Source organism: Tursiops truncatus, chromosome 11, assembly GCF_011762595.2.
Source record: "Tursiops truncatus isolate mTurTru1 chromosome 11, mTurTru1.mat.Y, whole genome shotgun sequence".
NCBI lineage: Eukaryota > Metazoa > Chordata > Mammalia > Artiodactyla > Delphinidae > Tursiops > Tursiops truncatus.
The window spans coordinates 63,149,872-63,160,963 of NC_047044.1; the positions used below are offsets into that span (position 1 = coordinate 63,149,872).

An 11,092-nucleotide genomic window follows, 5' to 3' on the forward strand; every position below is an offset into this window, starting at 1 on the left:
GCTGGCCCTGGCCGCGTCGCGGCTGAGCCGCCGCAAGAGGGTGGCGGGCGCGGCCGTCGGGGTGGCCATGGTGCTGCTGCTGCTGGTGGCCATTCCGCTGCTAGTGCACAGCTCCCGCGGGCCGGCGCACTACGAGATGCTGGGTCGCTGCCGCATGGTGTGCGACCCCCACGGGCCGCGAGGCCCAGGACCCGACGGCGCGCCCGCCTCCGTACCCCCCTTCCCTCAGGGCGCCAAGGGAGAGGTGGGCCGGCGCGGGAAGGCAGGTCTGCGAGGGCCCCCGGGACCACCAGGTCCCAGAGGACCTCCAGGAGAGCCGGGCAGGCCAGGGCCCCCGGGCCCTCCAGGCCCAGGCCCCGGCGGGGTAGCGCCCCCTGCCGGCTACGTGCCTCGAATTGCCTTCTATGCTGGCCTGCGGCGGCCACACGAAGGTTACGAAGTGCTGCGCTTCGACGACGTGGTGACCAACGTGGGCAACGCTTACGAGGCAGCCAGTGGCAAGTTCACCTGCCCCATGCCAGGTGTCTACTTCTTCGCTTACCATGTGCTTATGCGCGGCGGTGACGGCACCAGCATGTGGGCGGACTTGATGAAGAATGGACAGGTGAGCTGCCCCTCTCCCACCCAGCCCCAGACAAGGTAGCTTTCTAATTCTCCCTGCATTTATTACGCAACCCGAACCTCTTCCCCAAACACCGTCACTAAATCCAAGAAGGCCACATTGCCAAGAACTTGTAAATTGCTTCATTTAGTCCAAAAGGAATTGGGGGGCCAGAGAAAGAAAACGACCTGCCCAGGGTCTTATGGAACATTAGGAATGGTGTCAGAATTAAAACTCAGAGCCTCACACTCCGACTATAGGCAACTATACAGCAAACCTCTTTGGTATCTCACCCTGCCTCTTAGCCTCTTTTCACCTGTCTTGGGCAGCCCTCCTGGCCTTTGGGTTACCCAGCCACTTGATGGGCAAGTTACCGGAGTCTGGCTCCTTCGAGTTAGAATGGAGTCCGGGTATCACGCCGTGGGCAGTTGGTATCTGTTCCCGTATGGGGGTCATTAAGCTTGGATTTTCAAGGAGAAGGTAAAAAAAGAAAGAAAACACTGTCTCATTTTCCAGGCAACTCTATTACTAGTCCCAGGGCCTGAGGTCAATTCTAGAGTGGGCCTTACCCTCAGCTAATACTGAGTCCATAGGCAGAGGTGGAAAATGAGGCAGCACTGGGGCCAGCCAGGCGGCTTGCAGGAACGAATTTGGGAGAAGGGAAGAGGCAAGAACAGATAAAGCAGAAGCCTTGGACCCCGGCCTGGTCCCTGCTCCTGTGGTCAGAGTCGGAGTCACTGCTGCCTTAGCTTGGAAGAAAAGTCCCAAAGACTCAGCTCAAGGTCCAGGACACGCTTAGGGGGAGCCAGAGGCAACAGGGGTGGGGCTGGGGAAATGTGCCTGGGCCACGCAAGCCGCAGGGTGTAAGGCTAGGGCTGAGCTGTGACCTCCGAACGCCCCGTGCGCGGTGGGGTGATTTGACCGTGGCGCGTCAGGCCTGCTTATCCCACCTGTCCGAACCCCAGGTCTTGCTACCGCTGCAGCACCCTTCCGCTCCAAGAACCGAAGGCACTACATTGAGGTCTCCCCCTAGCAGGGCCGCCCCAGGAGCCCAGGGAAAGGGAGTGAGAGTGTATGTGTGTAAGACTGTAGCGTGTGTGTGCGTGATTCAAGTGTGTCTGTGGGTGCGGGGTGCGAAGGTGTGAGAGTAGAGAGGTGGCTGCTTGCCTGTGGCACTGAGTAGGTGTGTGTGGTCTGTGCGGCGTGTCTGTGAGGGGCGGAGGGGGGGAGTATGTATCTAGAGTGCGTCGCTTCCCGAGGGGGCGGGGGCCGCGTGGCTCCCACACTGTATTCCGCGGTGCGGGCGCTGCGGCTTTGGGCACGGTAAATAGTGATTAGAATAATGATGAATAATTAATCAGTTAATAACCAGCCCCCTCGGGACAGGAAGAGGGGGGCTGGGGAGGGGGCTGGCTGCGACGCTAAGGCGTCGGTGAGGCGACCTACAGCAGCGAGGCCAGAGGGGAAGAGGCACTACCTGTTTGGGCGGAAGGCGACCCCCACGTCGGGGCGCCCGCGGGCACTAGGAGGGACAATCGAGGAGGATTACATCATGGCATCTTCCCACAGCCTGCACCCTTGCTTACACACGCACAGACACACCTGTGCCCTATCTCTGGGGGAAGGGAGCACAAGTTTAGAAGGTCCGAGTGGGTTCAGAATCTTAAAAATTATCCTACAGTCTAATTTTATTTTTTAAATAAGAATAATAGCAAAACCTATATAGCATTTTCTTTGTGCAAAGCGCTGTTTTGTAACACACTTCGCACGTAGTAACTCATTTAATCCTAACAACCTGAGGAGGTAGGTTCTATTACTACCTCCTACCTTATAGGTCAAATTAAGGACCACAGAAAGCGTGAAACTTGCCCGAGTCCCAGCAGCTAGTGAATGGCAGTGCCTGCGAAGCACCTTGTCCTTCCCAAACCCTGCAGCCTGCTACCCTCGCGTCACCTTCACAGGCCCAGCTGCATCTCCTCGGCCGACCCCTCATCACCCCAGCTCCGCACAGGGCATGAGTGGGTTGTTCTGTTCCCCCTCTCTAGGTCCGGGCCAGCGCCATTGCACAGGACGCGGACCAGAACTACGACTATGCCAGCAACAGCGTCATCCTGCACCTGGATGTGGGAGATGAAGTCTTCATCAAGCTGGACGGCGGGAAGGTGCACGGCGGTAACACCAACAAGTACAGCACCTTCTCTGGCTTCATCATCTACCCGGACTGAGTCGGGCCCCATCCCCCGCCACCCCTCCGCTCCCCCCCTCACCCACCTTCAGCTTGCCCCACCCAAGGCGCCACCCCATCCTTTGAGAGACTGGGGGTGGGACGGGCCCTCCCGCTCCCGGAGGTGGCCTTTAATGGGCGGACTCTTGGTGCTCCGGGGTATAACTGAGTGGCTGGGGAGCTGAGGAAACCGGCCAGAGGAGCAGAGCGGCTTGGGAAGGGACCACCAGCATCCGCGCACATGCCTGTGAAAGCCGGGCCAGGAGGGGGGCGCAGGTCGTGGCCCTCTCTTCTCTCGGGAGCTAGGAAACAGGTTCACTAACTGCAGCACAGAGGCACGGAAAGCAGAAAACAGAAGGGAAGCCCTGGCTTTTGGGGAGGGAGAGAACAGAAACAGAAGGAGCCCTTCTAGGCGGGAGGAGACATCAGGGTGGGTAGGCGCTGGTCCTCTGTCATGACAACTTCTCTGCCATCCCCTCCTCCCCTCATCTCCATTTTCAGGCTTCAGGCTCTAGCCTTGGCAGCCTCCCTGTGAACTGGAGGAACCAGGAAATTCTTTCCTAGCATTTAAAACTCATCCTGCAGTCCCCATTTCACCCCCATCGGGGGTTAGGCCCTGGGGCTACAGCTGCTGTTGCCTCTTCCAATAAAGTGAAGTGGGAGAATGTGTGTGCCTCTTAACTCGGTGCACAGAGTGGGGGAGAGTGGCTGACCCTTTCCTCACTCCTCTCAAGGACCCCTACCCTATCACTCTCTGCCAGAGGCAAAAGTTTCATTATTCCTGGCAAGGCCTGCCTCTGGGGAAGCCGAGGAGGGGAGTAGCCCAGGGTTTCTACTCTGATATGGGGAAGGGTATCAGCTTCAGGAGAGCTTTGAGGCCTGACACTGTAGGGAGACGCCAACCAGAGGGACACTAGCAAGGGAGGATTCCAGAGGTATGGGTCTGGTGCTTCTGCTGATGCAGGGGGAGAGTTCTAGGGAACTCTAGGCGATGCAGGAGTTGCTGACGGCTCCTGGGAGCGGCCAAGATCTCAGGGAGCAAGGAGAAAAGCAGCTCCCCAAAGGCCCACGTTCACGCCCCCCCCAAAAAAAACACTCACTCATAGTGCTTGCTGGGAGGGTGGGGTGTGCAGGAGTGGGATGACCTGGACAGCTTCTGGGCGAGGGAGCCTGGGGAAGACTGAGAACCCAGGGCTGGCCTCTAAGCTGGAGGACACTGCCACCATGTGGACAATTGAGGAGAAACAGCAGTAGCTGGCCTAAGTAGGACCGGAGGAAAACAGACATTTGGACATTTTAGAAACTTTATTGAAGGACAAAAGGGTGTCAGCCCCCAGTACATGGTGTGGAAAATAAATAAGGGTTAAAAGGAAGGTGCAAGGCAGGACAGGAGTGGGTGGAGGCGTATGCCTCATGACGGAGAGTCCTGTGGGGCAGCAGAACCGACTGGAATAAAACACTAGGGAGAGAGAAGACCTCGTCACAGCCCAGCCGTCCTTGAACTGTAACCAGCTCTTCCCCCTGACCTCGTCACAGCCCAGCTGTCCTTGAACTGTAACCAGCTCTTCCCCCTGACCTCGTCACAGCCCAGCCGTCCTTGAACTGTAGCCAGCTCTTCCCCCTGACCTCTGTAAAGGAGCCGAGGATGGCCCCCTGCCCTACTTCCTACTTCCCACAGGCACAGCTGGCTGTGGACCGGAGGCTCACCAGGGCATCCTGCCGTTCGAGCAATGTGGCCACAGGGTTGGTGCAGACCCGGGTGAGGCCTGAGGGAGGGGCTCGGCTGGTGTAGAAGGCACACTCGTCGTCCAGGCGGGCCTCGTGGAAGTGGTGGATGGCGGTCAGACATGCTTTGAGGCGCTGCCTCAGGGCCAGGGTTCGAGGGGCCAGATTGCTGGGGCCTGAGGGCCAAAGGCCACAGAGAGATCAGGGCAGACTCTGGAGTCCTAGACTCCCACCATATACTGCCCTTTCCCACTCCGCGACCAAGGGCCAAGCCAATTAGGAGCACAGGGCTGAAGGTGCAGCCCCCCACTTCTTCCTGTGGGAGAGCCGGACTGGGGCAAGGGAGGTAGGGGAAAGAAAGCGTAGGATCACCTGGTGCAGGGCAGGCCCTGCTCCCAGCGAGAGATGAGGACCTCCTTTGTTCACAACCCCTTCCAACCAACTCCTTACCTGCCTGGCCTGTTGGGGGCTTCAGAGACTGGAGTGAGTGGATAGGGGGGCTGGCACAAAGTGGGCGTTGGGAGGAGAAGGTCAGGCTGGTGGTCGCTGGAGCCCACTGACTGCAGCAGGACCATGGGCTGGACTCTGGACTTCTGGGTTCCAGGGAGCAGGCCTCTGATACCCCAGGCTCTACCCTAGGGGAGGGCTCTGGGAGTCCTGTCTGCCCCTGGGGGCAGGCCTGAAGGGGTCCAGGCTCTCCCAGAGGGCAGGGCTCTGAAGCCTCCTGGGTGGAGGGCTCTGATATCTCAGGCCCCCTCCTATGGTAGGACTCTGGGGGCCCTGGTTCTGCTGGAGGGCAGGGCAGAGCTACCTCGGGCTCTGCTCCAGGGCAGGGCTCTGGTTCCCCACACCCCTCTGGAAGGTAGGGTTTGGGCAACCCAGAGTGCTGTAACATTCCAGGAAGATGAAAAGCCCCAGATTTATTCTCTGGGGCATTCAGAGTTCTAGAAATCTCAGCCAGCAGGGGCTGAAGTTCAACCACATCCAGAGAGGAGCCTCCATGAAGGGGGGCACACTTGCCGTCCACCAGCCCCTCTACCTCCTGTCGCAAAAGCTGTTGCAGGATACTGATGCGCTGTGGGTGGGACAGAGTGTGATGTCAAGAAGTGGGTGCAAGTCTTGTACCCACACTGTCCTATTTCCATGCCCACCCCCACCCCCGCCATTTCTCGCTTTCCCAGCCCCGTCACTGGCCATCGGGCATCAAAGCTGCTGCCCACACCAGCCCACCTGCAGCTTCAGCTCCTGGAGGTTGGGGGTTCTACTGGGGTGGGGTCCATAAGGAGTTGACACGGGTGGCTTCCCAGGACCCTCCTGCAACCTTATGCCACTCTCCTGGTCAAATAACCGGACTGCAATCTGCTCCTGCCACATGGGAGGAGAGGGGCCACGTGAGGAAGCCAGGCTGGAGTAGGAAGAAGACTAGTTTGAGTCTTCAAACTAGTGAGGAAGGGATCAGGGCCTTAACTGAGTGGCCCTAGACCTGGATTAGGAGGGGCAGCAGAGAAGCAGGGAGAGTTGGAGAGTTAGGCAGCTTTTCCAGAGAGCCCACTTGCTTCAAAACTGCTGGGCCTCAGGCCAACGGGACAGAGCGAGGAAGCTCAGCATGGGAAGGTTTCAGATACTTACCCAGGGCAGGGCAGGCTCTTCGGGGCAAGGCTGAGGGGAGAGGCCACTCAACCACTGGGCCTGGGACAGAAGTGAGATGCCATGACTTTCCCTGTACCCATCCATCCCCTTCCTCCTCCAGCCCTGGCCTAAGCCAGCTACCTCCCCTGCCCTCTCTCACCTGCCGAGCTCTGGGGGCCGATGGAAGGGGTGTGAACTGGGTTTTGGGGCGGATGGCGAGACGCCGCAACACTGAATATGAGGTCTGGGGAGAGATGGGTGTGGTTGGGCAGGGACAAAACCGAGACCTCACAGTGATCCCAGCCCCCAGGAGTTGTGGATACAAACTGGAGCTGAGGGGCCAGGGGAAGGCACACGCTGAGCCCGTCCAAAGGGTGATGGCCGGGTGATGGCAGGTGGTATCACTTGGCCAGGGGAGGGCATCAGGCAGGAGTCACGGCCGTCCTGTGGAGAACAAGGTGGAAGAGTGATCCCTCCCGCTTGGCATTGCTCTTTCTTGTCCTCACTTGAGCAGCCAGTGTGATTCTTTTGAGATCTAATCAAGTCATGTCCCTCCCTTGTTCATCCCCCCTCCCCATGGCTTTGCACTCATTCCAAGTAATAGTCAAGATCTTACGCTGTTTTATAAATCCTTACCCAACCTGATTCTGTCATTGCTCTAACCTCTCACTTCCTTTCCTTCTTACTCTGCTTCAGCCTCGCTTTTTTGCTGATCCTTAAACACACCATCTTTGCATCTGCAGTTCTTGTGGCCTGGAACGTTCTTCCCCAGATTATCTGCATGGCTCACTCCCTCAACTCTTTCTGCTCTTCACTTAGCCGCACCTCAGTGAGATTCCCCTGACCGATCTACCTGAAACTACAGTACCAATCACCCCCTTCCACTTCTCCTTCCCTTTCAGTGCCTTACTTTCTTTTTTTTAAACAGATAACTTAGCACCATCTGACCTACTATATATTTTACGCGTGTGTTTATTTTTTGTCTCCCCCTTCTAGAATGTAAACTTATTTCCTACTGTATATCCAGAACCTAGAACATTGCTTGGCACACAGTAGCTGTTCAATAAACCCTTGTGGAGTGAAAGAATGAACTCTCAGATCTGTCTTACTCTCAGCACTGATCTGATGGTGATACAAATGTATAACAGACTGTGACCTCTCACTCGCAGGCCCCGGACACCTGGTAAACAGAGGCCAGTACCACTCTGGAGAGGGCCTTGGGTCCATCTAGGGCAAACCAGGACCCAGTTAACATGCTGAGATCCAGGCTGGGACTGCCTGGCTCTACCCACAATCCTCAGTGCCGCTGCTGCTGGGGAATCCCCCCCTGCATCTCCTCTGTGCCCTTCCCCCAGCACAGAGGAGGAAGGTCCCAGCTCACCTTGGTGTGTGTTGTCTCTCGGGTTTCTTTTAATGGTACTCGCTGAGCCAGACCGAGGGGGCCCCCTCCTCTTTCATCTGAGTGAGTGACAACTTCATATTCTCCTTCAGGGAGAGAGGAAGCTAGGAGGAGACAGGAAATTTGCTGCAGTGTCTGGAACACACATCAAAGTCTGGCACAGGGCCCTGCAACCCTAGTCGGAGGTTGCAACCTCCGACTAGGGTATGCCAGTTTGACAGCCCCCACTGCACCATCAGGGGTGGGGACCCATCCAGCATCCCTTTGCAGGCCAGCACTATTTCAGTAGTAAATCATTAATCTGAATACCCTGAGTGGGCTAGGGGTGCGGTGATGGCTCTTAGGACCGAACAGTGAGTGGAAGGTAAACCCTACAGGAAGCGGCAGAGAGAGGGTAGAGACGGGGACCACCTCCTCCGACACAAGTGCAACTGGGCCAACCTCTGGCCTATCAAGAAGATCTCTTCCTCTCTGTCTCCTTCTGATCTGGGCTTCCCGCCACAGCCTGCTGAGCTTTCTCTTGTTTTGCTCCCTACAAGCAGCTCCCCTGCCCCTGTTGTCTCCCCATGGCCAGACACACTCACCAGGCTTGACAAGGGTCTCCAGAAGCAATCCTGAGGCCTGGCTCACTGAAGTCCTGATGGCGATAAGGACAGCAGCTAGCAGTCACTGAGTACCAAGTACGAGCTGGGCCCTGTGCTAAGTGCTTTTCAAACATCATCTCATTTAATTCTCACGATAACCTCAAATGATAATACAAACATTATCCTCATTTGACAGATTAGAGAAACTGAAGTGGGAATTCCCTGGCAGTCCAGTGGTTAGGACTCTGCGCTTTCACTGCCAAGCGCCCGGGTTCAATCCCTGGTTGGGGAACTAAGATCCCACAATCCACGCAGTGGCGCAGCCAGAAAAAAAAAAAAAGAAAAGAAAAGAAACTGGAGCTCGGAGGGTAAGGCAAGCTTGCACAAATCATAAGTACTAAGAGTCAGAAATCAAACCCAAATCCCATTTACTGCCACGGTCTGTGCTCTGGCCACGAAACAAAAGAGATGGTACCTCTCAGTTCTGTCCCCTCCTTGTCCCACAGCCTGATGAAACTGATGTCATATTGAGGCCTGGCTGTGAAGGCCTGACCCCTATTGCAAGGGCTCACCCTGAGCACTCACAGATTTCCCCCTTCCGCCCTGGGCTGCTGGGAAGTCCTAAAGCTACCGGAAGGCCCCAGCTCTGAGGGACCCCTGTATCAGACACTGAATCATTCTTTTCCAGATGACCCTCTCCTCACTTGCTGTTGCCACCTGTCTCTCTTCTTAGCTCCTGGAAACCGGGAGGAGCAGAGGGGTGAGAGGAAGGTCCTGAAGGTGGAATCTGAGCCATAGGAGCAAGAGAAAAAACAGAGTCAGAGGTAGGCCTCAAACCTTCAGGCTTCACCAACAACCCCATCGGCCTCCATACCAACCCTCTGGCTCATCATGAGGTACCTTCCCTCCTAAGGCCCAGCTCTGTCCTTGGAAGGAGTTTCCAGAAGCACTGAGTATCAGCCCCTCAAGGGCACTCACCAGAGCCTCTAGCCTCTGGGGACACAAGGTCCGGCCTCGAGGTCCTGGTCCCTCCAGCCTGGAGAAGCAGGAAGCCCTGGCAGGGTCCAGTCGGTGGGTGGGGGTTCTGGGAGCCAAGTATGCAGAGGCCCGGGCATCCTAGGACCCCAAGAGAGGCTATCAGTACAGGCTCAGGATTCCCTCATCAGCCTACTCCAGCCTGATCTCCTCCTATCCTGGCTCATTACCTGGCGCCTCCGGATGGTGCCTCCCTGGTTCCCTCGAACCAGTACTCTCTGAGCCAGACTGGGCTGGCGCCCCAGGCGACAGCTCTTCACCCCCTCACCTGACAGGATGGTGGCCAGGGCTGCAGGGTCAGCCACAAACTCTATGGTCCCTGGAGCCTCTGCAAGGGAAGAGGAGAAGGAAAGGTGAGAAGGAACAGGAAGCGGGGAGGCTGAGGGGTCAGGGAGCCCAGCAGAGTCACCTTGAGGTGTAAGAGTGAGCCGAAGAGACTCATATAACTGAACTCAGCTCACCAAACATTCATAGGACTTTGCTCTGTGTAAGACACTATTCTAGGCACTGACACCCTGAGACAAATAAGACAAAGCCCCCATACTCAGGAAAGCTATCATCAAACTATAGAGAGGTAACAGACTCAAGTCCAAGTATGGACATGTTATAAAAGAAGTACAGCAAAGCATGCGAACACAGAGCAATTGATTACGACTGGGAGAGGCGGAAAAGGCTTTAGAAGAGATGACGCTTTGCTGAAGAAAGCAAAGGGCTTCTAAGAGCAAAGAGCTTTCTAGCAGCAGGGACTAGGAATTATAGTAAGCAGGAGACCCGGGAATGCAAAGCCCCCAAACCCCACTGCCACCAGCCAATTCTCCTACCCAGCCAAAGAAACTGTCTTCAAGCCTCCAACAGGTACCTGTCTGGAGAGGGGGCCTAGGTCCCACATTTTGTCTCCCAGGGCTAGGCCTGAGCTCCTCCAAGGGGTTCCGAAGCTGAGTACTCCCCACCAATCTCTCCGATTGCTCTGTTTGATGTGTGGCTTTCGGCCTGGGGCCTGCTGAGTCAACGAGAGGGCGCTGACTACTGAGCTTCTGCACCAATCTCTGAGGGAAGGGAGAACAAAAAGCTGGGGCTCAGCGTTGGGGTGCGTTGCTGGTGTGTGCTGCGTCCTTGTAGCTACTGTCTTCACCCCCCACAACCCCTCTTACCCTTGGATCTTGGTTCTCCTGGTCCAGGGCGCTGGGTTTGACTGTGGGGAGAGGCGGGCGTCTCTGAGAGCGAACGGGAATCTTGCTGGGAGTAGGAGATACACCCCGGAGGAGAGGATCCTTCGTGGCTTGGAGGGTAGTCATGACGACTACAACTGAGACGGAGAAGAAGGCAGGATCAGGGATCAAAGGTCAGCCAGCTCGGGGCTTCGGTCCTGACATCCCTGATACTCCCACCTCCACCCAAATCCATGCGCCCAGAGGACCCGGCGCCTGCAAGGCCTCTTTTCTGGGGGTCTCCTCCTAACCCTCTGAGCCTATTCTTTAGCCCCAGGACCCCAAACTGCTTCTCCTCCCTACGAGCCCCCGAAGCCCTCATTCCCTCCAAGATCCCGGTGCCGCACCTCCCCCGGAACCCCTCAGCGTCGCCCTCACTTGCTTCGCTTTTTCCCCGGACTCTCTCGGTTTCTGCTGCAGATACTTCCCCAGTTTGTAAAATACGCCAAGCTCCTGATTGGCTTGTCTGCGCTCCTGCGGAGGCGTGTGTCACAGGATTCAGCTGTCCAATCCGCAGGCTTCGGAGGCGAGGCCAAAAGAAGGACTAGTCGTCGAGCCGCTTTCTGGCCAGGAAAAAAACTGACCCGACTCAACCAGCCAATCCGAGAGCGGAGCGCGGGGTGGAAGAAGAAGAAGGAGACCTTTCTGAGGCCGGCGAAGGCGTGGGCTCGGAGTCTGAGAGACAAC

The 11,092-nt window shown here is 56.8% G+C and overlaps 2 protein-coding genes across 5 annotated transcripts; one reads left to right on the forward strand and one right to left on the reverse strand.

The window, feature by feature from the left end:
* Positions 1-4,153, forward strand: C1QL4 (complement C1q like 4). The gene is made up of 2 exons (XM_033866796.2): positions 1-604; positions 2,647-4,153. Exons 1-2 carry the CDS (start codon positions 68-70, stop codon positions 2,824-2,826), a joined length of 717 nt encoding a protein of 238 aa, XP_033722687.1. The 5' UTR covers positions 1-67; the 3' UTR covers positions 2,827-4,153.
* On the reverse strand, positions 4,070-11,058 carry TROAP (trophinin associated protein). Of its 4 annotated transcripts, XM_073788728.1 has the most exons (15): positions 10,788-11,054; positions 10,349-10,503; positions 10,057-10,243; positions 9,368-9,525; positions 9,141-9,278; positions 8,867-8,949; positions 8,163-8,215; positions 7,561-7,682; positions 6,507-6,623; positions 6,340-6,423; positions 6,180-6,239; positions 5,781-5,915; positions 5,001-5,625; positions 4,533-4,726; positions 4,112-4,284 (listed from the first exon to the last, which is right to left on the reverse strand). In XM_073788728.1, exons 2-15 carry the CDS (start codon positions 10,490-10,492, stop codon positions 4,237-4,239), a joined length of 2,148 nt encoding a protein of 715 aa, XP_073644829.1. In that variant the 5' UTR covers positions 10,493-10,503; positions 10,788-11,054; the 3' UTR covers positions 4,112-4,236. The 4 variants fall into 4 exon arrangements, with proteins under 4 accessions (XP_073644828.1, XP_033722684.1, XP_033722683.1 ...); XM_073788727.1 differs by having other exon boundaries at positions 4,070-4,284; positions 4,533-5,625; positions 10,788-11,058; XM_033866793.2 differs by having other exon boundaries at positions 4,070-4,284; positions 4,533-5,625; positions 10,784-10,907.
* Between the last annotated feature and the right edge of the window lie 34 nt (positions 11,059-11,092).